We start from the raw sequence: 27,782 nt of genomic DNA, 5'->3' as shown, positions 1-27,782 counted from the left end.
TTAGAAAATTTGTTTTTCTCAGTTAAATACTGAGTGTCCTCCTCTGTGAGGGTGGTGAATTGAGGCAGGATGATAAATCTTAAAGATCACAAGAATTAAAAACAGAGTGGCTTTAGCAAGCTAATTTTGAAGAGGGAAAGGCTCTAAGTTTTCCGGGTCCTGTCCACTAGGGAATGGAGCAGTCACTCAGTGTCCTTTTTTGCCCCCTGTATCTCAGTTATGATCACGTGTGCCTTGTCCGTTTCTTGGAGCTTGTGAAGAGGAGAGGTGTCTCGGGGTGCATGGGTATCTCAGCAGCTCACAAGCGTTCAGCTGGGCTGTGAGTTCCTCGAACTCTTGTGTTCTTCTTTATATCCCAGTCCTGCCAGCACAGTGCTTTTTCTGTCCTTCCTGTTCCTTTTCCCTCCCTGTCTTCCTGCCTCTTCAAAGAAAACATTGTCACCACCTCCTGTGTGCCATGATGTCACCTCTTCAAATATTTTTTTCTTCCCAAGAAGTGGCTAAAATCAGCAGCAGTGCTATCATTAAGTAGCAAGCTCTGAGTACAATGCCAGGAGTTAGAGGCCGGGGGATACTGTGGGAAACAGGACGTGGGCCTTGCTTTAAAGAAGCTCCTAATTTGTCAAAAAAAAAAAAGGGAGCAAAAACTTGCACAGGAAGAGTGCATGGCAAGCACTATGCTAGTTTGCATGGAGGTTGCTGAGCTGAAGAGGCAGAACAAACTGTCACGGAGCTGGGGGAGTGCCTTTGGAACCGGGTCTTGACAACTCAGAAGTAAGTGTTCAGCAGATTTGGACAGGACCGAGGGGCGAGGGCAGGTCAATCTACACAAAGGGAATAGCACCCAACGGACACAATAGCTCTGTAGAGCGAGGCAGGAGAAAGGGCAAAAAGTGGGCTTGTATGTGTAACAGTTATGTTTTTTACAGAGAATATACTGCATATTACCTGAGTAATTAGAAATTTAAAAGGGGAATAAAAATGGGTTAACTCTCCTGAATCTAAAACTCAACCAAAAGAGCTAATAATCTCTTTGTTTTGCTTGATCACTAGCTAAAATGAAAGCCCATTTCATAGGCCACTGCTTTCTCGTTGATGATATTGTTGCCTTTGGATACTCCTGATTTTGAGAGCAGTCTAATGCGTCCAGCGCAGTTGGGTAAATGACAGAGAACGTGGCAACCACGGGAGGAAACATTTCTGGACTTTTCTCAAACTGTTCTTCAGTATGTTTCCTCTCCTTCTAAATATTCTGCCTTTTATTACAGACGTGTGGCTTCTTGCCTCAATTCTCCTTCTAAAATCTAAACTCCTTGGGGGCAGAGAACATGTTATTATTCCAGTGTGTATCTCCTCCAGTGCCTAGTGCAATGCCTTTTACATAGAAGATACTTAACAGATATTACTGAACAGGGGACGGGGACTACATTGTGGCCAGATTATGATGGCCTTGAAGGCATGAAGAGGTGAGGTTTTATCTTGTATTATAGGTGGTGAATGGACTTTTAAAATGGTATATTACAGTTCCATCCACTTTGTGGTTGGGTTGGGCCCCCTTTAAGATTTTGTTTTGGTTAAGCACTTAGTAATGATCTTGTGAGAAGTTAACTTATTATAGAGGCTATTTTCAGAGCAGTTGGTCTGATGTTAAGCATAATGAGCTTGGAAGACAAAGCTGGGTTCAAATCCCGATTCCACCACTTAACTGGTTTGGGAACTTGGGCAAGTTTCTTCTTTGAACCTCAGGTTCAGCATTTATAAAACGGGAATATGGTGGGAATGAAGGTTAAATGTATTCATGTATAAGCACAGTGCTTTGAATAGTGCTGACACAGTAGGTATTCACACAGTAGGTATTGTCTAGCTTTCTTTTATCTCACTTCGTCCCTACCTGTCATCCAATATTATTTCATTTAGCTTAACCCCCCAAGTTTCAGTCTCTTGGGTTTTAGTGCATTTTTTAAAATGTTGTTCTTTATGTATGGTTTCCATATTATTTTTAAAAGAATTACTAAGTGCCTAGACATTTAGAATTCTTTTTATCGAATACTATGTTTTCTAAGCAGCAAGTAATCCTATGTGAGTGTCATTTGGATTTTAATGCTTGCATAACTCACCTTTGTATAGCTACTGCTATGTAACTTCAGAAGTTGATGCTTAATTCTTCTAATGATAGTTGTGTTTTTACACTGACAACTAAATTCTGGAAATCCAGTGGGAGACATGCTGTTTATTTTCTTTTTTCCTTTAGAATAATTTTTATTAAATCATAAACGTGCAACAGCTTCTTAACTCTACACACCCACAAACATTTTTTAAAGGAATAACATTATGTCTTATTCCACCATGATTCTGGCTAATAGCCTCCATAACCAGGGCTACCTAGAAAATTGCCACCTCTAGGTCCTCCTCCATAGCCATGAAAGCTACCCCTGAATCCAGGACCACTTCCATATCCATCAGATCCTCTCTAAAGTTCCTTCCCGGTCCTGCTCCAAAATTTCCACCACTACCATGAGAATATACAAAACCAAAGTGGCCTCCTCTTCCACTTCTAGAACGTTGGACTTCTTGCATTTTAGGTTGAGACAGGGCCTTTGTTACTTCTGCATGATGACCATTGATGACATGGTTGGGACATTTAATGCAATGCCTGCAGTCTATTCATAGAGGTAATTTTACAGTCTGCCACAAATTATAATTTTGGCCTCATTTAGCCCTTAGCAAAAACCTAATTCTTGCTATTTTATTCAAGGAAGAATCTATTCTAAATTAAAAGATTATTGTAGCAACTACGTAATTTGCATGATGCCCTCTTAATATTCAGATATCACAATAAAGGGCTCCTTTTACTTAGAAATAGGTTTTATGGCCATATCATTTGGATGATTTAGGGTAATGAATGCAAAGATTTTGAGGACATTTTCAGTGTAGCATGGAAAAGATGTTCCATTTCTATAGCGTTAAAAGTAGAAACATTGTAGGTTTATACTAGATGCCATGTGGTATGGTATCCTGGACAGAAACCATGTATGTCAGTTCAAGTAATGAAAAAGAGGTCCAGAGAAGTGAAGCAAGTTTCCCATGTTCACACAGCTAATAAGTACACGTTCAAATTTCCCAGAGAAGATCTAGGCAATGATACATCTGAATCCAAAAAAAAAAAAAAGTTTGCAGCAATGCCACTATTAAAGAATCTCCATTAAAGACCAGCAATTTTTAGCACTTCAAATGTGTGGATTTCACACTTCTCTAAGGCCAAATAATTAATAAATAAACAGAGTGTTCTTACCAAAGTTTTTCATTAACAGGACTCTCCTGGGTTAATGTTGGATTACCTTTTTTTTTGGACCAGGCCCATATTACTGTGGCATGTGGAGGTCATCAGGGGGAGAGAGGGGTGAGGAGGAAAAGAGCATGTGTTGGTCACACTTGAGCCAAGCTAAGAGCTCAGGACGAGAGTCTGGAGAATTGTGCCGCCTCTCACTAAAATAGTTGTAACTGTAAAAGGGCCTACAGATTTCAGATGGTATTGACAATGCTGTTATCCAATTTAGGTACTCATTTTTTAGATCTTTTTTTTTTTCTGATTTTCTTCATATGGAAGAGGAGAGCTCATTCATTTTTTTTTTCCTTTAATTGAAAACATTTACTGAGCACCTACTTAATAGGCGCTAGATCTGGAGTCAGAACCAGATGGGTTCTGTCCATAGAGCAGTCACTATTCTAAGAGGCGACTGGATAGTCCTGTAGGTAAGTAATGGCAGTGTAGCAGCAGCCGGGCTATCTGCTCAGTACATGAGCATACGAAGGAGAAACGACTAACTCAGTTTGGAAAGCTCCCAGATGTCAAGGAGGAAATGCTTCAGTTGGTGCTTACAGGGATAAATAGGAGTTTTGCTGGCAAAGGAGAAGAAGAAGAACATTTAAGGACAGATGGTTACACAAAGACATAGAGGTGTGGAAAAGCATAGTGATGGCTAGGGGAACTCTATGAAGCTACTATAGCAGTACAGGAACGGGCTGTTAGCCTTAGGTAACAAGCTAAGGAGTGTGTGTCTTTCTTACAATGGATGGGGACCTGTTGGTGTAGGAAAGCAACGTAATCAGATTGGGCATGAAAGAGAAGGTGAATGCCCACAAGATGAATGGCAGGAACTGTCAGGACTGAACACTCTCCTGAGAGCCTCTGGGTAGGGGGTCTACTTAGGTTGCCACTGGGGTCAACAAGGTTAGAGTCTGTTAACATCCTGTACACACCTTGAGTGTGTGGGACACAAAAATGCTGAAGATATAGAACCTACCTTTCAGGAGCTTATGGTCTTTTACACAAGGAACTCTTACTAGAGCCACAATGTGGGCAATGCCCTGACCCATGAAGTAAAGTACTTTGGGCCCAGGGCAGCATGGGGAATCTGTGCTACTTCCCAGTCAGAGTCAAGCCATCTCCCTTCACCCCACTTGTATATACAAGGCAGTTTTCTTTTTTTTTTAATATATAAATTTATTTTTGTATTTACTTTTGGCTGCGTTGGGTCTTTGTTGCTGCGCGCGGGCTTTCTCTAGCTGCGGCGAGCGGGGGCTACTCTTCGTTGCAGTGCGCGGGCTTCTCATTGCGGTGGCTTCTCTTTGTTGTGGAGCACAGGCTCTAGGCGCGCAGGCTTCAGAGTTCTGGCTCAGTAGTTGTGGCTCACAGGCTTAGTTGCTCCACGGCATGTGGGATCTTCCCAGACCAGGGATTGAACCCGTGTCCCCTGCATTGGCAGGCAAATTCTTAATCACTGTGCCACCAGGGAAGTCCCAGGCAGCTTGTTTTTAACTCACAGTGTATTTGGTTTCAGTTTGCTCTGTAGTATTGTGGTCTTTCCCAGCCACTGGTCTGTGAGGTGAGCTCCAGGTACCTGGCTCCCTGGCTCACTCCTCTTCACACACTCCAAGCCTAGTGCATATTTCAGGCCTTTCATGGAGGTTTTGTGAAGGAAAGAGTATCTGAGCTGGACCTGGAAGGCTTTTGATTGGTGGTCTTAAGGGATATTGTACTTGTGAGCAAAACCTTAGAATGGCAGGATGGTTCAGGGAACTGAAAGCTAGGTGTGCATTTTGATGGCAGTAAAATGGATTAAGGTGATGGTGGTGTGTCATGAAAAAAAAGTTAGGGCCAGGCGGTGGGACCATACTGAACACTATACTAAAGGAATTTGACCTTTAGACTATAGGCAGAGGTCTTGAAGCAGTAGAGTGGCTGAACCAGAGGTGTGTTTCAAGTAGCAGTATATAGGATGGATTAGAAAGAACAACTAGAGGCATAACGTAATTAAGGCTAGGTAGAGGATTAAAGAGGTGATTGTAGGGCTTCCCTGGTGGTGCAGTGGTTAAGAATCTGCCTGCCAATGCAGGGGACACGGGTTTGAGCCCTGGTCTGGGAAGATTCCACATGCCCGCGGAGCAACTAAGCCTGTGCGCCACAACTACTGAGCCTCTGCTCTAGAACCCACGAGCCACAACTGCTGAAGCCTGTGCACCTAGAGCCTGTGATCTGCAACAAGAGAAGCCACCGCAATGAGAAGCCCACGCACCGCAACGAAGAGTAGCCCCCGCTCACCACAACTAGAGAAAGCCTGCGCGCAGCAACAAAGACCCAACCCAGCCAAAAATAAAATAAATAATTTTTTTTAAAAAAGGTGATTGTGTAGCATCTCTTTATTGCTTCATAAAGAATGAGCCATTAGAAAAATTTTCTTCATTTATATTTTTTTTCCTTCTGGAAATAAACACAAGAAAAAGAATTCAACATGGAGGGATTGTTTGTATTCAATCCATAACATTAGACATTTTTACTTGCTCGTCTCTCTTCGACCCTTGTAGTCTTATGCACATGTGTAGTTTGTTAGCTAAGATGAAGGGGACCACGGTGTTTTATGGAGCCATCCCTTGATAATGTTATCAACTGCCGTTGACTGATGGGAACTCAGAGAAGGTGGGACTTGGGTCATTGCCAGGCGCTTTGAAGGGATTCAAGGAATAAGTTCTGACCAACCAGGGTTAACACAGCCTTCGTGTGTGTATTCTTCCTTCTAAAGCTGTTCCTTGTAAGCCTCTGGGTGAGTGTAGACAGAGGATATTTATTTTAGAGACTTGCCAGTGTTCACCTCCTGAAGGCCACCAGTTCATTTTGTAAGACTTTAGATGGGGAACATGCAGTACCAGCCTCTGGCAATGCAGAATGGGCTGCCTGGCCCATTCTGGTGATTTTCCATGTTGGTTGGTGCTGATTTTTGGTCAATGATTTATATTGGGGATTAACTGAGACACTGGTGTCTAAACTTCCTCATTGGCAACAACACTCTGTGACCATTTCAAATGCTCTTTAGTGCACCTGCGTTTACCCCCAATCTAAGCCTTGTACCCCTCCATCCCTCTCATTCAGTTATTCTTTCCATCAGTGTATACTTTCTGAGGACCTGCTGTATTCTTGGCACCGGGGGCACAGCGATGAGCGAAAACACAAGGTCTCTGCTCCTCTGGAAATTCCTGTCTTTAGTGGGGGAGGCAGGTGTTCATCATGCAGTCATTCAGATAAATGGAACTTGTCAGCTCTGATGCGTGCCATGATTGAGAGGCGTGGAGAGGGGTAGGGTGACTTGAGTCCGTTCTCACGGGTGAGAGTCCTTCACAGATGTAAGCTCCCTGAAGGCAGAGATGGCATCTCTTTACCCCCAGAATCCTAGCATGTTGCTTGTGCCCTGTAGGTGCGGTGGGTGACTGGCCAGCTTTGGTAGACCTCCTTTCTTTCCCAGTGTTGCTGGGGTGATGAAGCAGTGTGTGAGAAATGGCTAATTATTAACTCCTCACAGGTCAGTGAATGGTCTCTACTGCCTCCTCTGGGAGTATCCATAGATACAGACGCCCCAGGTCTTCAGCAGGACAGGTTCATCCAACATCCCCGTTCTGTAGACCTCTCCCTAGCAGCTGACACTTGGTTCCTGCAGTGTACCCTACACCTGTGCTTTTTGGTTGTTGGCTTTCATATTCTAAGATACTTTTTCCTTTACATGAACCTCAGGTCATACAGAGAGGTCCAGAGCTAGAAAGTATTTTAACACCATCTCTTAGAATCTTACCCAAGAAAAGTCCGTTGTAAATCGCTCTCTCATTGGGCATTGCTGCTGGTGTTGGAGGACAGAATCATGCCTTGTGGTGTGTCACCTCGTAGAAGACATCTTTCTTTGCTTCTTCTCACTGGGTCATCTTTTTCCAGTTTATGCTGATGATTCAGTGTCAAACTGGATTGTAGGGACATAGGAGCCTCTTTTCTGCTCCTGATGACAATTCATTCCATAAACATTGAGCTGATTGGGAAGGGGAGGCAGAGAAAAGATGAATGTTATTGGCTCTTTTTTTTGTTTTTGGCCTCAAGGCGTGGCTTGTGGGATCTTAGTTCCCCCGACCAGGGACTGAACCCCGGGCCCTTGGCAGTGAAAACCCAGAGTCCTAACCACTGGACCACCAGGGAGTTCCCTCATTGGTTGTTGTTCTTAAAGACTTTATGCTCTGTTTGGAGCCATGACGTGTGCTGAAACGATCAAATACAAGGCAGAAAATATACGAGCCAGCAGTAAAGAGGCCAAGGTCAAGGGCTGTGGATGTTTAGGGAGAGGGGACCTGACCTCTCCCAGCTGTAAAGCTCATGAAGGACAGGCATTTGAGAGGTGGGCAGAATCCAGACATGCAGCACTGGGCAAGGAGATGCAGGCCATGAAAGCAATTGTGTGTTCAGGTACAGAGCTCAGACAGCTTAGGGTCTTAACAAGGAACAGCCTAATAGTGCCCTTGGGCCAAGTTAAGGCTTGTGAGGGGGTGTGGAAGACCATATGGCTACAACCATAGCATCAGTGCCTGTTTCATACAGCTTTGGTCTAGCAGTCAGAAGAAGCTTGAGTTTTCCATCTGATTCTCGTTCTTTTAACATGGGAAAAACCTGTGGGGGAATCCTCCCATGTCCGTCCCAGCAAAGAGAGGGCTAACAGAGGTTTCCTTAGAGTACACTAAAGCCCCTTCCCCAGGCCAGAGTATGTGTTAGCCTTCAGACCGGCTGCAGCCAGGGAAGAGGAGGTTCCATTTGTTACTTCTTTCTTTGTGGCTCCCTGACTCCATTCAATTACAAAGTGGCTCTTACACTGTTAAAGCCGAGTGTCTCTGGGCTACAATTTCTAGCCACAGACCCTGCATTTGCTGTGCCTCAGACATGACCCTGAGGCCACATCCCATTACACACAAGCCCACAACAACGTTAACCGGTCTTCTCTCTGGGTAAGGCAAGCACAGCGCAAACTCCCTTTCTGTCGGAATCTCTCTCTCTCTCTCTCTTGCCCCTTTAGCGGAAATTTCACAGCAATCTGGGAGGCTGGAAAAGCCAATGATGGGCTCACTTTCAACTGTGTTATGTCACTTAGGAGAAAGGAAAAAGAAAATAAAAACTGGATCGTAGCACTTAGTGAGGATCACAGTATAAAAGCGACAGGTCAGGCTGTTTGCCTTTGCTGCTGCCTCTTGCCTGTGGGAAAAGCAAAGGCAACTGCAGCTGCTGCATCTCAGATTTGAAGAAGTGATAGGGTGTGCATTTCTAAAGGACATTCTATGCTGCAGAGAAGCTGTAGTATAATGACACTTAGTGGTGAAGTGTGACATTGCCACTCAGCTCTATAAGCTATTACAGGTATTTATAGAGAAGAGTGAAGGAGATGATTCATGGATGCTGTGAATGTAGAACCTGGAGATTCCTGGGCTCAGAAAGAGAAAGTGTGCAGTGGTCAAGGGAGCTTGAGGGTCAGCATGCCTGGTTTTTAGGAGCCCCAGTTTCCTCTGTATATATATTTTAAAATGCTGCTTCCTCTGTCTAAAAGGGTCTTCAGCGTACCCCCTCCATTCTGCCTATCAAAATCAGTCTTATCACTCTAGTTAATGATATGCACACTGAAGGATGCAGGGATGTTATCATGCCTGCCACTTATTTTGAAATGCAACAACAACAAAATAAGATGGCTCGGTGGACGGGTAGAAGAGTGGATAGATGGAGTGACATGTGATAAAGCGAATAAAGAAAAAGTGAAGGTAGGATCTGGATGGTGGGTATATCGTGTATATGGTGTTGACTTTGTATGTTGGAAATTTTTTATAATGTTGGAGAAAATGTAATCTATCTTTAAAGGCTAGCTTATATTCCAGTACTTTGGGGAAGGCTTTCTAGATTTCTGGAATTATTTGTGGCTGATTACCCACATATGTTACTAGAACCTCTTTCAGTTGCTGTCTGACACGTAGAGCTGATTTCCTCTACCTTAGCCCTTGTTTTGGACAGTGAACTCCTTGTGGGCAGCAGGCTAGGCTGTCTTTATATCCCTGATACACCAGACAGGCATCATGTAAGGCACAGGGAGAGATGGTACCCACATAACTGTAGGAATAGTTTAGGAATGTCATGATTAACTTTAAAGTTAACTTAGTTGAAAGTAACTTTTGTAATGTAAGGTTTACTGGATCAAGCACCACTATATGTGTACATGTGTATTTTTTTTTGGAAGCGAGAGTTAGAGAAATGAGGGTTAACATTTCTAATAACCAGCATCCTTCATGGCTGTGAAACAGAACTGTGTTGTATGGACCAGAGCCCCACTGCCAGTTACATCCGTGATGTTTGGTGTCCCTGAGTTCCCTGTCCTTGATTGGAGAATTCTGTACCTTAGTACCATGATTCAAATCCAAGGCTTTGAATTGTATGAATCCAACCCGTTTGGAGGGCCATGCTATAGAAATACAAATAGGGCTCAGAAAGTCCTATCAGGGTTCCTAATAAGAATTCATTCAGAACCTAGTAAAATAAGTACAACCCCAGGCACCCAAAAAGATATTCCAAAATCATTTGGAATGACATACTTGTTTCCTTAAAGGGTAAGCATATTATAATTCTGGGAAGATTTAGAATTGAATGTAGACGTTTTTAATATAATCAGAGCCATAGTGTTAATACTTTTTATTTAAAGGATTTGTGCATGTGAGTACTTCAGTATGCATATTTAAAATAATTTGGCTCACATAACACGTTAGCCTGTATTTCCAATTTAAAATATGCAATAAAGTAACAGACTTAGACTTGATTTTAGGGAGGGTTGAAGTCTTAACTAGATTTCTAAGCAATATTGGGGCACTTAAGAGAATTTATTAGGTTTCTAAGAGTTGTTTAAGAGGAGGTTTTGTAAGTTAAATCAAACAATTCTAATATTTAAAAGAATTAAATAAATATAAATTAAATAAATTATAGATTATAAATAACATAGTTTAAATGTTTGAAGGAGTTTAACTAGGTTTGTAAAATGGACCAAACATTAATCCGATGGCCCTTTGAAAGTGATTATAAAAATTACAGGATCTGTAAGTTGAACTGAAAACTTAAAAAATGAGCTAGGGCATTTAAGGTTTTTCAAAAAATAACTAAACAAATGAAGTAAACATTTCTAAAGCCAGGTAAACCTGACTAATGTTTTCTGTGCACAAAACCACCCTTATCGTCATTTAAAAAATTCACAAAAAATAAAGTGATCAACAGTCTGCTTTGAGTTCACGGTAGATGCTTAGTGTTAGTGGAATTTGAATTTGTAACTTGAATCAGCAATATTCCTTATGGCAGGGCAAGAAGGAACACATAGCAGCTTCAAGTTAATTACTCTTCGTGGCTTGAAACATGGTATGAAAGAAAGAACACAGGCTTTTAAAAGAAAGGTAATCTTGCTCATGTAAAGAACCAGGGACATGAGAGTCATGACCAGCTTTCCATGAAATGATGTAGCATAGCGCTCAGCACGTAGTAGATGCTCAATGAGGTCTTCTTGTAGAAGTAGTGGTCTTTAGAAGCATTTTAATCAAATTATGAGTTGACATTGTTTATGCCACTGCATAAACCACAGGGTGCACAGTCAAATGTGGCTGTCCTAGGTACTGATCTCATTCATTCAACCAAATGCCATAAGAAATTAAAAACTGGTGATATAGGTTGTATGCCACTTGTATCAAGCTATTCTGTCTGCTTTCCTAGAAAATAAGCAAATGGGGGGCGGCAGGAGACGTTTTTCCCATCTGGACAAGGTTCAGATGAAATTGCATGTAATTCAGAGCCCTAGGTTTATTTCGTCCTGGCCACTCAGCTCTGAACAGGGTGCACAGTGAGGCCCTGAGCTGGAGGATGCTTGGCTCCGCTGCAGACATTGTCATTTAGGTCTGGCTTCTGGTAATTAGGCACTCCTAGCTGGGCTCTGCTGTCAGCCAGCCTTTGAAACAAATTGCAAAATCTGTACAACCATCTGAGAGATGGAGAAGTAGACCCGATGACACTACAGGGGATATTGGTAGTTCTCAAAAGTTGAAAGAGAATGCTTTGAGAAGCAGTCCTCAAAACTGAATTTGGAGGTCCTTTTCCTATGGTTAAAGGGTAAGTTCAGTCACAGAATCAGGATCTGAGATTCAAAAACTGGAATGACAGGCTTAATCTAATAAGATGAAGTGCGATAGAAATACACACAGCATTTTGTATTTGGATCTGAAAATCCCAACTACGCATGAAAGTAGGGGGGTAGGGATATATCTGAGAATTAGGCCATATGAAAAAGACCTAAGAGTTCAAATTGACATCAGTTGACGGTTTATTGTGATTCCCCCCAAATCTAGTGCAGTGTTAGGCTGCATTAACAGAGGTGGAGTATTTAGGACCAGGGAGGTGACTACAGTTCTGGGCTCCAGGCTATGAAAGGAAACTAGACAAAGGATGGTCACAGGATGGATATGGGAGTGTTCCAAAGCTTATCACAGATAACAAAGGAACAGGAAAGGTTTAGCCTGGATACAAACTGCAGGAGGACCTGAAAGCTGTCAGTAATATCTGAAAGGCAGTCATGTGCATTAAGAACTAGCCTTGTTCTTATTAAGGGGAACAAAAAGAATCTGGGGATGAAAGTTACAGGAAGCCTCAAATAAGGAGGGTCTTTTAATTCTTCAGTATATTTTAAGATAGCATGGGCTACTTCCTTAATTCTAGAAGTGCTGGCTTACATAAGGACTTAGACTTTTAGGGGTAGGAAAGGATGACTCAGAAGTACTTCCCAGTCCCAAGATTCCACGATTCCCTTGCCTTCCAGTGACAACCTTATCCTGCACGGTCCTAACACGGGCAGGTGGAGAACAGAGCCATAATTACAGGAATGTTCTAGGCAGCGATGGGAGAGGTTTTAGAATTCTCAGGCAAGATTCCCATAAAGACACTCTCACCAGGGCCGCCAGTTCTTTACTCTGCTGGGGAGGTCTGGGGCTTGTGGTACTCTCTGTCACCAGAGGCTGTGTTAGTTCCTCATTTCTTCTTTCTGTGTGCCCAGCAGTGTGCTGCGTGCTGGGGAGACCTTGGGGAACAAAACAAAATCTCTTGCTGTCTTCAGCTATGCAGTATGTGTGGGGGGTAAGACAGCAAACACAAATTAGACCACTAGATAATACCGTGATGATTATAGTGGCAGTTTGGACCCACGTGTCCCGTATGAGTGCATTTATATTTCATATAGTATTAGTAATACATTTCCCCACTTGGCTTTGGGGGTGTAGTTTCCCATTATATTATAGTTCAGGTCGTCTCTTTGAGATTTCTCAGTCTCTTGGAGTAGGGACCAGAGGTATTTGTTTATACTTTAAGGCGTTTTCTTTCCCCCAGAGGTAATAAAGCTTGGAAAAGGTTGAGTCTTTTTTTTTTTTGGCGCTGACAGTTTTGTGTATAGTTTGTTACTGGCACAGTGACTACATTTAGGGGGGTGTCTGTCTTCATACTGTAGCTTCTTTTCGTTGTGTTTCCGTGGCCAGAGCAGTTCATCCTCTCGTGGCTCTTATGACTCTAACTGGAGTTAACTCTGAGTAGAAACCTGGGTGAGAAGGAATATGAAAAATAAGACTGGAACAGAACCAGGTCTGTATACTCCCACACTAATCCTTGTATTTGTTTTTTATACAAGTGACCATCCGTTTAGGGACAAGCATGCAAACACAAAGGCACATTTTTAAAAGGCACATTTCTCTCCTCAATTGCTGACTGTAGTTCATAATTAAATTCCCTTCGTCCTAATTTCTCCTAGGAAATATTGTTTGCAAACGATTGTCCTTTTTATTTTTCTAGCATTAATAAACTTACAGTTGCAACAAAAACTCCTGATTCTGAATTCAATTCTTAGTTTTTCAGAGGCTCCCCCCCTCCCCCGCCCCACCCCAAAGTAACCTACTTTATTGTAAATTCTTCTTTCTTTCAGGTAGGAATGAATTGATAGCCAGATACATCAAACTCAGGACAGGGAAGACGAGGACCAGAAAGCAGGTAAAACAACCGACCTGGAAATTGTGCATGTTAGCGAATGGCCCAAGGAGGCATTTTGGCTGCAGTGGCTGTCTGTGCTTTGGCTCCTAGGAGCCCCCGATTGGAGTTCCCTGTAAGGACGTCAGTGTTGTAGGTGTTTGAAATTGGCTCAGTTTTCACTGTTCATCATTTCAGTGACCTTTTATTATGTGGTCTCTGGAGTTCCTTCTATACACATGTGGGAAAGTTTCACCGCTAAGGACAGTGTATGAACTGTTCCTGTACTGTATTGTAAAACTTAAATTTCTTTCCGAAACTGTGCATCTGCAAACATTTCAAAAGCTGCAGGTGCAGGTATACTTTGCAAGTCATGAAATTTTGAGATTTTGCGCATTGTAAAATCCTGGAACAATTACATATTAGTCATCATTTCAATGAAAAAGTAACACCAGCAGCCATGAGTATTGGCTGGAATATAAGGCTGAATGATGTGCGTCCAGGGAACTGTTGCTCCTTAAGCTATGGCTTTTTGTCAGTAGCTGCTGTGACTGAAATGAAGTTACAATACCTTTGTGCAGAGCAGGGTCAGGAATTTTCCTCTGCCCTCTGTCAGCGTTCTGGCGCTCTTCGTTCCTTCTGATGTAAAGCAGCCCAAATCTCTGACCCAGTTCAGAACTGGAACGGATGAGAAATTAGTGTTTAACAAAAAACAGAAAAAGAAAGAAATGGAAGGGGGGAAAACCATCAAACCAACCTCATGGGTGAGTTGTTAACAGAAAAAAATATATATGTATATTTTAATGTTGACCTATGCTGACTGAAATGGCATGAATTTTAAAAACTATAATCAAACCAAAAGGCGAGCTCAACTGTGGTCTCGTTAAACCTGAGCAGCAGATTCCAGTCCTCTGCTCAGTGATGAGTTGTTTTCCTGAGTGTTTATGACGGGGAGAGCTTTCCCCAGGAACGCTCCCGTGCCCCAGCCGGGAGCCCACTGCTGAGTCAGCACAGAGGCAGGTGGCCTCCTGCCCGTGCTCAGAGGCAGGGCATTGTCTGTTCGGTGGATATTCCCCCCACTGTGGCCCTCAGCAAGTCAGAGAATCACATCAGAACAAAATTCTGGTGAAAACAAGTGAAAGCAGGAGCAGGATGGAGAGGTGAAGAGGATGGGGGAGTTCCTGCTTCTCCGTACTTTAAAAAAAAAAAAAAATGCAGAAGCAAATTGAAACTCGAAGACAAAGTTAGAGATAAGAGGTTCATTTGTTATCATAAATCCTGTTTTTAGGGTGGCTAGAGTGTTTGAAATCAAGTAATGGCCTCACAGTTGCTGAACTTCTAAATGGGAGGTTCTAAATTTCTGAAACAGACAAATCTTAATTCCCAGCATACTGAAGGTGCTGGACCTGGGCTGTCTGCTGGTCTATGAGCTCTGGTCATGTGCCCAACCCCTTCATTGGGGGGACACTTCTAAATTTAACCAAGCCCCGCTGAAAGAGATGCAAATTTGTTTACCCAGTGGAATCATTGTGTTTCAGAAGCTGGGCTTGGCTTTGTTTCCACACCCCGGCATCCCGGGGATGTTTTTAGGCGGCAGTTGGTGATACCTCTCCAATGTGAATTTGTTGTTCAGCAAATCCGTGTGGTTTTTCAACCCAGATTTTTAACAGGATGGCTGGCTGGCTGTATTCACACTTTTCGCTCTGTAATAATATGCAAATCCACTTGGCGCCCAGTCAATACCCAAAAGAGTGGAAGGATTAAAGATATTTATAAGGGGGGAAAAAAAAAAGCTCTGCTAACTGGGTCTTTCCATTTCTCTTTGAGATCTAATTTACATGTCAGTATTATTTTAACATTTGCTACAGAATCCAGAGCTCTTAATGAGATCAGAATACAACCTACAGCTTCAGCTTTTTGATTCTGCGGAATGTGCTAATTTATGGATAGTCTCTTCTAAATTGAGAAAAAGGGATTTTCCCTCCTGATACTGAGAAGCTATAAATATTTTCATTTACCTCTACTCCCACCTTTTTAATTTTATAAAGAAAACAACCCCACTCTCCCCCTCTCATCCCGTGCCCATGATTTCTCCTGGGTGAGAAAACTAAGATTAGCTTCAACTTTCATCCTGACTCCAGTCACTGCAGTGATGACCCAGTCTGAAAAGCTTAGAGCAGCGCTGGGGGCTTGGTGTCTGGCTGGGACTGTGTATTCCTAACTGCAGAGCTTTGTTGAGATGCAAATAACCTTCCCCACCCCCCCTCACCCCGAAACCCTCCCAAGGAGTAGCGATTTTATATTTGATTTCCTTTTTTTGTTTTGTTTTGTTTTGTTTTGTTTCCCCTCATAAACCCGAACAATGTAGGTGTCTAGTCATATACAGGTCTTAGCAAGAAAGAAAGTTCGAGAAATTCAAGCCGCCATTAAGGTACGTCTGGCTTGCCCAGTTGTAGGGGGCTTTTCATCTCCATGGTTACAGGCTTTTCCTTTGTTTTCCTCCCTTCCCCTACCCTGCAGGTGTCTAGTCACATTCAGGTTCTTGCCAGAAGGAAATCTCGTGATTTTCATTCCAAGCTAAAGGTATGCGCTTTCCTGCTTTTTGGCTTGTGGTTGCTATGCATCTCACTTCCTGTTTTCCATGGTGACTGGTGAATGCCTGGTGCTGGGATTCTGGTAACCTAGTTTCCTCGCATGTGAGAGCTGTTTACATTTCTTTGTGTCTAATCTCTCTGTTTCTGTACTAGCCTCACATTAAGCTCAGAGAGAGAGAGAGAGTGTGTGTGTGTGTGTGTGTGTGTGTGTTTGTGTGTGTGTGTGTGTCCCTAATAACAATGCAAATGCAGCAGAGAGCTGGTCTTGATAACTTTTCAGCACAGAAACATGATTTTGTTTTTACCCTTCAAATAACCACCAAGCAGCCCTGAGCTAGGAGAGGGAGAAAAAGTCAAAGAGATGCAAAGTTGGTGTAGAAATTATAAATGAATCATTTCCAAGTGGCCATCATGAAATTACTCTGAAAAAAATTTAGAAATTATTTTAATTTGTGCTTTTGATGTATTTTCAGTACTTATGAAAAATACATCTTCTTCATGTAATTTTTCATGAGTTCTTCCAACAGAGAGTATTTTCTGCCAGATTTCTTCCACATTGCTTAATGTTTTTTAAGTGTGTGGCTTTGTTAATTAAAAAAGAAATTTGAGGTGAGGGCTTAAAAAAAAGATAGGTCTTAGAGATGGGAAAGCTCTTGATCAAATCCATGTTTGCAATTCCATTTATACTTGAGTTTATTTTTTTTTTTTGCACATGTGCCTCATTTTCCAGTCTTTTAAAATATATTTCATAGCAAAAACAGAGGCATGGACAACTTAAAAATGCAAGTTCTCCCTATTTTCTCTCGTTCCAAAACTTGCAGTAAAACATACATGACTTTTTTTCCTCCATAATGCCCTATTTGAGAAATGCAAAGGGATTATAGTTTGCATGGAGGAGCTTTACTTTATAATAAAAATGAATCTGTAGTCCATATTGTTGTCTTTCCCACAAGCCTGTTTTTGGTTCTGTTCTGATTTTTCCCCCCATACATTAAGTAAATTTGTGTTTTTGTTCTAAACTAAAGGACAAAGTGTGATTTCACAGCCCCAAGTGGTGAACACTGGGACCCTTCCCAAAGGCCTCCAACATTTTTTATGCAAACGACGCTGACTGTGAAATAGGTCTAGCGACCAGGAAGGCGCATTTGGGGTGCCCTCTGCAGTGGGCAGCATGCTGGCTCGCTCGCTCACACATGTGGCTGATGGTGGCTGGCTTTTAGTTGCACTGGCTGAGCAGTTGGAAGACTAAAATAACTTCGTAGCTCCTGCTTTTTAACCAAAGGTGCAGTCCTTTCTATGTGGATGTAACTACCCCAGTGTTTGCTCAAGTTCTCACTCTGTTTCTAGTTTCTCTAACGGATTAATGATGTACAAAGAAGTTTACAGACATCAATTTTGTGTTTCCATCTGTGATGTTATGAATTGTTCTATTTCTGCACTGTGTGGTTCCTGTATGCTCACCAGGGCACATGGCCTTGGACCGAAAGCTCTGTAAATGGTGGGTAAAGCTCTCCCGGTCAGAGGGGATCCCCATGGGATTCCACAAGCACTCTTTTTCTCTCTTGGTGACTTTACAAATTTTCCTCAATGGAAACAGTTTTGCCATTATCTTATACATACACATACATACCAACACACAGTCGTTTTTGTGTTTGTTCTTACAAAAAGACTTCCCCCCCACTTTTAGCCAGTCCTCTGGGGCGGGCACGAAGAAGAGGCAGAGACAGAGGCAGTGGGGTAGCAACTGGCTCAGCATTTCATCTCCAAGAACCACCTCCATCTTCTTACAGTTCCTTTCCTTCCTCCCTACCTCATTACTCTTGGAAAAATGGAGGCCTTTGTTCTTCCCATCAGCTAATACCAGTCGAGTGTTCCAGGCATGGCGCTTATCACAGTGGGCAGTTAACAACCAATCCTCTATTCACAGAGCTGGCCGTGGAAATGGGAATGTGAAATATAGGGCACTGTAGGATAAGTGTTCGCAGAAAGAGCCAAAGTTAAATGTGTAGGCAATCCCAGACACGAGCTGTATGGACAATGTGCTGCTGAGTTTGGGCATGAAAGACAGGAGTGAGTGCAGTGCAGGGCCTCTTGTGTGTTCTCTCATGTAAGCTCACTACAAAGTGAGTTCCATTCTCAGATTTTCAGGAGTAATATTCAGGAAACCAGGGATCCAAAGGTTTAATTAACTCACCAAAAGCCACCCAGCATAGGAAGTGGCGAAGTCAGGATTTGAACTTTCTGAATCCTAAACTACTGCTCTTCCAGACAGGGTTTCCTGTAGCGGAGGCTGAAGTGGATTTCAAGCAGTAGGCTTCTCATCAGTACACACTGTAGATAACGTGTCACCACCCCTCACGCTCCTTTGGACCTGGGCGTGCAGGCCTTGCTTCCCACGGTCCCTCAGCCACTACATTTTAGAAGTAAGATGATTTTTAAACTTTGAGCCATCGGTCAAGATGTGGGCCTAATTTGGGATTCACGGTCATCAGTATCTCGGGGTGATGTGTTCCTGGCTGCAGAGCTGCTGCGTCCCCACTCGGAGGGAGTTAGGACAGTTGAGGAGAATAAGGCTGGCTGCCACCTGCCTGCAGATATCCTGCTGCCTTCACCTCCCACAGGCGTTTTATGTTAAAGATGCCCTCCTTAACCTTCCTGCCAGCCATTACCAGGAAACGGGCTCAGGCCCCTTGGCGTGGTAGGAGGATAGAACTCCTCTCTCTGTCTGCACTTTCTTGTTCAGCTCTGGAGTCTAACGTTCTCGGGAGGCAGGGATGAGCATCCTCGCCGAGTTCCTTGTGGGGTCAGGCTGATAGCCTCTGGCTTCTTGGCCTCCCAACACTGGCTAATGAGATAAACTCACTACAGAAGTTGAAGTCATCTCAGTAGACAGCAAGGATAGCTTCTGAGCAGGGGTAGGGGTGGCAGGAAGTATCCAGACTCACAACAGGTGCCGTGCTTTGTCTGAGACGATGCAGCAAGACTTCCTGGAGGAGATAGCCGTTGACTGGCCATCTCCGGACCTGTCCTTGCCGTGCCTTGCCAGCCGGGCTTCTCGCCATTTCTCCGCATGCTCTGAAGTCAAAGGATTTCTGTTCTCTGGGGTGGACAGAGGCCTGTGGCCCTCCTGTGAAGACTGAAGCCAAGTTTCATTTCCCTGTTCTCCCTCGGGGTTTGAAAAAGTGGTTTGCTCACACCTGGGGCCGGGGCCAGGGCCAGGGCCAGGTGTGGCTTCCGAAGGCACCCTCTTGCCTGTGAGCCTCTCTTCACTTTCCCAGGAAGGGTGCAGGAGAATTCTTGAGGCTAGTGGTTTTCCAGCCTTTTTTAAGCAGCAAAACTCACATTTCAGATTGAAATCTTACTCGAAATTTTCCATATATAAACGAGTAAAAGCTGTTTTATTTAAAGCTCACACTCTCTCATCCTTAGCAGTGGCCTCTTTGGCTGGTTCTGTTGAATAAGGTTTGAAAACCCACACTGCTTTAGGCAGAAGGAAAAGGAAATGCCCGCCTCTCAGCCGTGCATCCGGCCTTTATGGGACAGCTTGGGGGTCCCACTTAGAGCCCACATTTTCTAAATTCCGTAGCCTGTTCTGCCATAGCCTTCTGAAGAAAACAGGCTCGAGGGAGTGGTTATTCTCCTGTCACGGTTGTGGATGAGTCATCCTAGCTACAGAAGTCACGCTCTTGAAAATCTCTTAGGATGAGTTTCAAAGGTCAGCTTTATGCTTCTGCTAAATGCATTGGTTCTCAAAGTGCTTGTTTGTGAGCCAGATCACCCCAAAATGTGTGGATTTTAATTTTCGTTTAAAACAAAATTGTTTTAGTAAAAGTTTTAAGATTTCCGTGTAGATTTGAACTTTAAAAGCGCAGAAATGATTACTTAATTCAGTCCAGTAATGGTTCCATTGAGAAGCCATGTGTTCTAGACCCTTTAGTAGATGTTGGGCGTGGAAAGTTGAATACACAAGAGTCTCTGTTTTGGGGGAACACTCATTCTTTCTGTTATTTTTGGCCACATTTGGGGAAAATACAAGATTCCCAGTGGATTGTCCCCAGCTAGGGGGCTCTGCAGTAGAAATTTAACAGAGCAGTGCAAAGACCACGCAGTGAAAAGGATGATTAATTCTGAGTGTGGGGGAATTAAAGAAAGCCCCGTGGAGGGGGTTCCATTAGAACTAAGCATAGAGGAAGGTAGAGAATTTCCACAGATAATGGGGGTGGGGGGGTTGGGGGAACCATGAAGAACACCCATCTAGCTGGAGGCATGGAATGAGGAATGAGACTGGAGGGGTGAGGTTCCCCTGAGGAGCATGGGAACACGCAGGGGTCGTTCACAGTTATGCTTTGGAAAGATCCCTCCAACCATTTTTAGAGGATAGCGCGGAGCGAGGCAAAGCTGGAGGCAGGGAGGCTAATTCAGGGGCTGCTCTAAGAAGCCAAGGGAGCAAGATGTGGGCCTGGACCAGGGGCCGACCAAGCACCCCTGGGGCCCTGCTCCGTGGCTCTTATCCATCCGTATTGTCACCCTCGGCTGGTCCCCACTCCACTCCAATCTGATTGCTGCATGCTCTTTCTTGCTCATTGTTTTTAAAGAGTGAATTATGTTAAAAAGTTCTATTCTTAATAAGTCTGAAAACTGTACACTGAAACTTTTCAAAGGCAGCATTTAAAACTTAGGTTAGTGCTTCCCTGGTGGCGCAGTAGTTGAGAGTCCGCCTGCCGATGCGGGGGACGCGGGTTCGTGCCCCGGTCTGGGAAGATCCCACATGCTGCGGAGCGCTGGGCCCGTTAGCCATGGCCGCTGAGCCTGCACGTCTGGAGCCTGTGCTCAGCAACGGGAGAGGCCACAACAGTGAGAGGCCCACGTACCACAAAATAAATAAATAGATAGATAGATAATAAAAAATTAAAAACATTAAAAAAAAACTTAAATTATTAAAGCCCGGGTTCTCTTAAAGTAATGGCCATTAACTGAGAGTGTACATCAAAATTAACTATGAAGTTTTTGTTGCTAAATTTTAAATACACCAAAAAGTTAGTACAGAGAATGACATATTAAGCATTCATGTTTGTACTATCCAGAAATGATTCTTTTCATTATATTTCCTTTAAGGTTTGTTTTTTTTTTAACTGAAAGAAATCAAATGGCAAAACATTATTCTTACTTTTTCTAATTTCCTCTACCTACTGTCTTTCCTCAATCAATCTCAGCCCCCCACCATCAGTGTCTTTCCTTGCCATTTAGTATTTCCCTGAGAAAATCAAATCCAGTGAAAACTATCTCTTCTCCTTTGGCCCTTATCCTAAAACTAATCTAGATTTTTACCCATTGTTTACTATGAACTTGTGCTAAAGCCATTGGCACCAACCTGAGACTTCTTCTCTATAGTTTATCCTGGCCTGAGCTAGGATAGACTTGGCCAAAAATTTGGGATGGCCTTGGACACAGACTTCAACCACAGGAGAGAGATGCAAGGGGCAAGAAAAACTAGGGGATAGTTGAAGAGGTCAAGGAACGATGTGAAGAGACCAAGAACCATCAGCAGGGAGACTGGGGCAGTAGGGAAAAGGGTGAAGGGGCCAGCAGAGTGCAGGTGAGATTCAGAAGCCCTAAGATGGATTGGAACTGCAAGGCATTTGTGACCAGAGTGCCAGAATATTGGACATCAAATATATACTTTTATTTTTTTTTAATTTTCTTGACTAAAATGTCTAAAAGACAAGTCAGAGTGTGATAACCGCTGGTCTAGAACAGAGTCATTTCTCTGTGATGGGAGGACCACATGTTTGGCCCCTGCCCAGACAAGATCCTTTTGGCCCACCACTCTTCAGGTGCCTGGTTCTAGTTATAAAGTAGAAGATGGATCCGTGCAATTACAGCATGCAGGTGGCTTATAGGTCTATGGAACATGCATTGAGGACTTCCACAGATGCTGACTCAGAAATCTCCCTTGGACCTTGTGTCACCAGCTGGGTCTACAGCAGTGTTGCCCATGCCGGTTTCATGTGTTATCTTCCATCTCCCCCTGTTCCCTAGTTTATCCCCTCATTGGAATCTGCAATTGAGCAGTGAGAGGCAGCAGCCCGTCTGAGAAGACTTTGTGTGGTACAGACTGAGGCCTGGCCTGCAACTTTAGACATGATTCTGTACTTTGAATTATTTCACTCACCATTAATTCATCAAAAGGTCTTTAACTGTTTTTGCTTTTTTTTTTTTTAAGCTCCATGGATTTATTATCCCAGCATGTAGAAAGACTGCAGAAATGTTCTCTGTGCGCTATAAACAGTCTCTTCTTTCCTACTCAGAGTTCCTACTTAGAGTTTCCTGCTCTGAGTCTCTATATGTTCGTTTGTCCTGGGAGGTTGTCCAGTCCCCGCCCAGAGGCCTCCTTTCCCTGATAGCAGCAAAAAGGTGGTCCTTTATTTGCTGGCTTCAGAGGCTTGTGAGAGCCACAGCCAAGCTCTGCAGGCCACCACCACACTGTGGACTGTCCTCATCTTTGTGGACTGTCCTCATCTTCCCCTGAAGGTGGACCAGGCCGCTTCTGGTTTGGGGTGTGTTTTGGTGAGTGCATGAGTCCAGACAGTGCTAAGAGTAAAGGAAGTCTTTGTTCTGCCCTAACCTCAGCAGGAATACATCTTAGGCAATAGACGTATTCATGTCAAGCTCTGGATTGTATTGAAGAAAAGCCTGTACTTGCTGACATTGCATCATCCCAGTAGAGCAGAAAAAAGCCTGAGCTTCTCTGATTGTGTCCAGTCGTTGGTGACTAATTTACGAGCTCCATGTGCTCCCCGGGGCCATTTTCTTCGTTCTCGCCCTGGTGGCCTTTGTGATTTGATTTCTGAGCAGGCCATTCTTTCCAACCTGCCATTCCTTCCAGTAAGCAGAGAGCTTAAAGTTCAAATTGTTGATTTAATTCTCTTGAGGAGTTCAAGAACTTTGCTGGGGCTTTGCTGCATCTACACTGTTGAATCCTGGCTGTGTCACCACTGATTCTATCCAGGAATGGGCCTGTCCACGGGGAAGACACGCTGCACTTCATCCAGTGGTGCTCCCCATGGCCTTCTGAGCCACTTTGCTCATTCAGGCGTTGACTGTTAGCAGTACACAAGGCAAAAGAAGCCCGAAACAACCACCTCCTTTGTCTCAATGCCAGCACCAAGGCACTTGGCCTTGCTGCAGGATTTGGGAAATGATACACCGCCTTTCCTGGCATCTCCCAAACTTCAAGGAGTTCTTTTGCATTCATGACATGTACTCTTTCTCCTCAGCAATATTTTCATTACCTTTTTTTAAATTTAGCTGGGTTAAAACCAAGACTGGAGGCAGTTAATTTCTTGTGCTTGGATGTGGTGGAATTAGAACCTCTCATCAACGGTGTGATGATACAGAACTTACAGTGTAAACTAGGAGACTGAATACATTTACCTTTCTATGTCAGCTGAGCCAGGTCTGGATTTTCTCTTTAAGGACAACAGAAACAGCCTCATTCTACATTTTTATCCCTTCCTAGGGAAATCCCATTGTTAACTGGCCTCCAATATAAACAGTGCTCAATCACATTGAGCCCAGAGGTTATGTACTCAGGACCAGGGCTCCTAAGCATTTCAGCTCTCCAGTGACTTGAGCCCGGCTGGTCGGTCATGTGGGCCCCATAGATGGCACGTCCACAGAATGGCGAGGCTGTGGGCACTGTGTGCTCAGAGTGGTTGATGTGGTTCTCAAAGCACTCTTGAAAGTGAGTGTTGTCCTCACTTTGCAAGTGAGGATGCAGAGGCCTGCAGTGGCTAAGGGGCTCACCCAGGGTCACAAGTCTGAACTGCATCCCAGGGCTATCTGGCACCACAGCCCAAGCGAGCTGTGTTGTCATGCTGCCTCCTTACAGCGTGCTCGCTGGTGGAGGATGAGGGCTCACTGCCTTAACTCGAGATGCTTTTGCATCGTCTCCCTCAACCGAGCCCTATTTTCATTGTGTCTGCCTGTTCGAATGAAACAGAGAAGATGAGTGGTGGGAGCTGGTACTTTCTGGCTTTTCAAGGGAGATTTGCCTCCTGCCTCTTACTGTCCCTCACGGGGAAAGGGGCTAAAGTTAGTGGGTGCCTTCTCCCCAACACCCAGACCTGGCATTAGCAGACCTAAATCCCAGGCTTCCTGGTAGAGAGTCATCAGGCACACCTACAAATCACAGATCCTGGTCTGCAGTCCTTTATGATGCTGAGCCCCACATGAGAATTAAAGGAAACACTATTGACAATTATAAAATACTAAATATAGAACAGTACATTTAAAAATGGACAATGGTAAAAGCCTTGAAAAATTTTTCTTTGATGTGAATGGAGTTTTTGGCATTAGGAAATACAATAAGATGAATTAATTGCTACTCATTACATGTCAAGTCAGGAGAAGCATGAATGGGCCTTCTCTCCTTGGCATTAGCCATTGCCCGCCTGAAATAGGCCCTTTTGTATTTACTCCTGCTTTCTCTAATAATAAGCAAATTAGAGATCATGGCTAGAAAAATTCAAGTGCCCTCCATCCTTTCTCCAAGCCATCATAGACTCTTATGATGTTTATCTGCTTAAGGGCTACTGCTAATAATTGCAGAGGTCATGTGAATCCACATAGTGCAAGATTAGAAACAACATCTGCAGAATTACTCCTTAGGAAAGTATTGTTTTGTCTTTTTCTGAAAAAGTGATTTTGCAAGCAAATTGCTGTCTTTCCTCTCATGTGCTATATTTTTATATTGCTGAGAGAGGTATATTTGGAGAAGAACACTTAATAGCTATCAGAAGTTTTTCTATCCATGATCTTTTTTATTTTTGACTGTACATATTTTTACTGATGTATTGGTGGGCTTCCATATGAAGAAATTAGATTGGAGTCTTTAAACTCTGAAATGATGGCCCCTGAATAAGCAGGAGTATATTGATTTAGTATGCTGTTCATTCAGATTTCATATGTAGCCACTATAATATAGTACATGCAAGCATGTGCCATTTTATATTATCTTTAAAATGTGTTTATGGTTAATGCCTAAAAATTATGAGATAATTGATTCCCCAGAATATTTAAAAGCTGAGAAAACAGGGGGGAGCAAGGGTCCCCTACTTTCCAGAGACTGATTCATAAAATCTCCCTGAGTTTGAAGAGCGTACCACTCCAGCCATGTGCATCTGTGATAGGCTGCCTTCCTGTCATGGATATCACCTGAAGACATTTTCCAAACATTGTGTACATTTCAGCAGCAAGAGGAAGGTAGTCAGCTGATCCCAGAGTTGTAGTGGCAGCCTTGCTCTGCTTCATGAAATATGAAAGCCTGTTTACTTAGTAACAATAACAGTTTGAAAGGCTTCAGGCTGAGAAGTTCATGTCTGCCATGGCCTGCTGGACCCCGCGTGGCAGAGGTAGTGAGGCCGTTGACAGCGCGGTATGCCAGGAATGGGGCAGGAAGAGAGTCGAGTGGGTACTGAGACGTGCACCCTGCCTTGGAGTGCTTCGTCTGCCCTCAGTCTCAGGTCGCACGGGCTGTTTGTTCTTAGCACTCCATCAACAGTCTTAGACCCATGTTTCCTGCTCCATAAATATTTTCCAAATTCCAGGTTGTGGGTTTGAGTTTGGGTTTGGTTGGATAAGGGAGATATGCCTTTTATTTCCCCACTTCGGCTTTTTATGGCCTCATTCTTTATAATCTTAGGAACAGAAGGGCTTAAAATCAGTAATAAGGAGTGAATATGAAGTTGTCCAAGCTTTTTCCTAGGACACATTTTTCCTCGTGCATACTCGTATGTACACATGCATACACTCAGTATTTTCTGTAATCTAAGACATCATAGACGATAACTCAGTATTGACTTAATAACAGTTTTTCAAGATAAAACAATGTGCTCATCCTTTGTAAATCTCTTCCACATCCCAGAAATATTCGTGTGAAAACATCTTAGAATAAAATTAATGTGGTGTACAAATGTAGCATATATTTTTGATTTTACTTAAGCTACTGTTGTTTGGATGGATTAGCGACACCCCCACCCACACCCCCCTTTATTCTGGGGGTAGGTGGTGATGATAGAGTGGAACGTTTAAAAGTCCAGGATATTAGACTAGAATGACACAGAGATGCCATTTAGTCAGGTCTGACACTGAGAGTTATAATTTCTTCAAAGCCAGGCGTGTATCTCTAGGCTGAAAATGACAATTTAGACATCCTTCAATTGAAATCTCTCAGCTAGGTGTCCTTCTGTACGCCCATTTCAGGATAAGTAGGCCTATAGCCAGTCTCTCAGTTCTGATTTTGAGATCTCCCTGGTGGTGCTTATTATCTGCAGGGTTACTTTAGATTTTAAACAAAAAAATTTAATTTTCCATCGTATATCATAGGTAGAGGGGAGATGTTATAAAATTAAGTGAGTACTCAGAATGTCACCACTACAAAAAGTAGGAAATAACTGGTGTAGACATTTTAGTCCATTTGTAGGAAATTGCCTATTCTCAAATAGGTAGGTCAAGTGCAGAAAGAACCTCTACTTGAGATAAAATTTCCTCTCTGCACTTGGCTTTCTCTCTATTAGGACAGGTGGCCAAGAACTGCCCAAATTTTAACATCCTGCTGTCTTTTCACTAGTGGTTTTTCAGCTATATGTATTAAGATGTATTTGCTTATAATGGATGTCAAACTCACAGCTCTGAATACTTTTAGAATCAGAAGACCTTTAGAAAATAAAGTACAACTCTTTCCTTTGTAGTTGAAGAAAATTAGAGTGTTAGGTGATTTGCCCAAGGTAATACAGCCCATTAATGTCAGGTGGAGGGCACGTTTGGAACCAGGTCTCCAGACTCCCCAGCACGTACGCCTTTTACTGGCATAGAGCAAGTTGGTGTGCTCGCAGCAATTGACTTGCTCTTCTGCTTCTGAGCTTCTGTTTTCATTTGGGTACCTGGTGGAATGCTGGGTAATAAGAGAGTCAAACCTGACTTTATTTAACAAAAGAAAAAGACTGTATTCTGAAGCGTCTGGAGCTATGTGACATAAACAGCAAAGGTGGTGACTCTTCTCCTTTCCTCATTGACTGATTACCCTGTTAGAAAAGAAAAGTATCAAACTTTCGTGAACGTTTTGAAGAACTTTTCAATCAGCCTAGCAAAGGGAAACATCTCAAGCAACTCTAATAGAGTAAGAGTGGGTTGTGGAGATGTAGGTACTTATTTCCATGTGGACCTGGACTTAATGATTCCTGGTCACTGCACCCAAGTGTGCACAGACGCACTTTGTATTTGGGCAAGCAGAACCGCCCCTGTCATCGGCATTTCATAAACACAGAAGTCTCAGGTCTGAGAGAGGCCCCATGACGTACTTTTGGAATAGAGCCAAGCCCACAGCTCTTTTGTGGTTATTCTGCACAGTCTGCATCGGCCAGGCAGACAAGCAGCCTGGGCTGCCATTTTCTCAGCTCCCCCCACCTGGGCCCTGGACAGGTTGTAAGGCTTGTAGCTCGTTGGGGAAGGCACCTGTGGTTATACCTATGCCATTCCTTTGGTTTCCTTGAGAATATTGATATCATTTTATTAAGGGTTACATGACTTGGGGGCTGGGGTCCAAAGTGACTTGTCCGAAGAGAAACCCATGAGCTTGTATTGATGTCAAGGTGCTCTTGACAGAGAAGGAAGGAAGTGTGACTGAGCCAGGTTTCCTGTTCATTATACCAGGGTTACCCTCTGAGGGGATGGCGGGGCAGGTGGCAGGTGGAACTGCAGGACCAGCTAAGGGTAGACTGACACGCACTGAGATTTGCATGTGTCAGGCCCAG

The 27,782-nt window shown here is 43.4% G+C and overlaps 1 protein-coding gene across 13 annotated transcripts in view; it reads left to right on the top strand.

The window, feature by feature from the left end:
* The window catches only part of TEAD1 (TEA domain transcription factor 1), a 263,630-nt gene that overhangs the window by 175,703 nt on the left and 60,145 nt on the right, over window positions 1–27,782 (top strand). For 10 of the 13 annotated variants that reach the window (XM_089915149.1, XM_089915139.1, XM_022555758.3 and 7 more), the window contains 3 exons: window positions 13,335–13,399; window positions 15,744–15,806; window positions 15,896–15,958. In XM_089915149.1, the coding sequence (XP_089771275.1) occupies window positions 13,335–13,399; window positions 15,744–15,806; window positions 15,896–15,958 (191 nt within the window). The remainder of the gene's footprint in view (window positions 1–13,334; window positions 13,400–15,743; window positions 15,807–15,895; window positions 15,959–27,782) is intronic. The other 3 variants (XM_089915143.1, XM_089915142.1, XM_089915144.1) reach the window with 3 other exon arrangements.

The sequence above is a fragment of the Delphinapterus leucas genome, chromosome 7 (assembly GCF_059928025.1).
Source record: "Delphinapterus leucas isolate spDelLeu-1000000601 "Yukka" chromosome 7, BTC_Dleu_Yukka2, whole genome shotgun sequence".
NCBI classification, from domain to species: domain Eukaryota; kingdom Metazoa; phylum Chordata; class Mammalia; order Artiodactyla; family Monodontidae; genus Delphinapterus; species Delphinapterus leucas.
The sequence above is the reverse complement of the archived record's forward strand: the minus strand, read 5'-3'. Positions and strand labels throughout refer to the sequence as shown.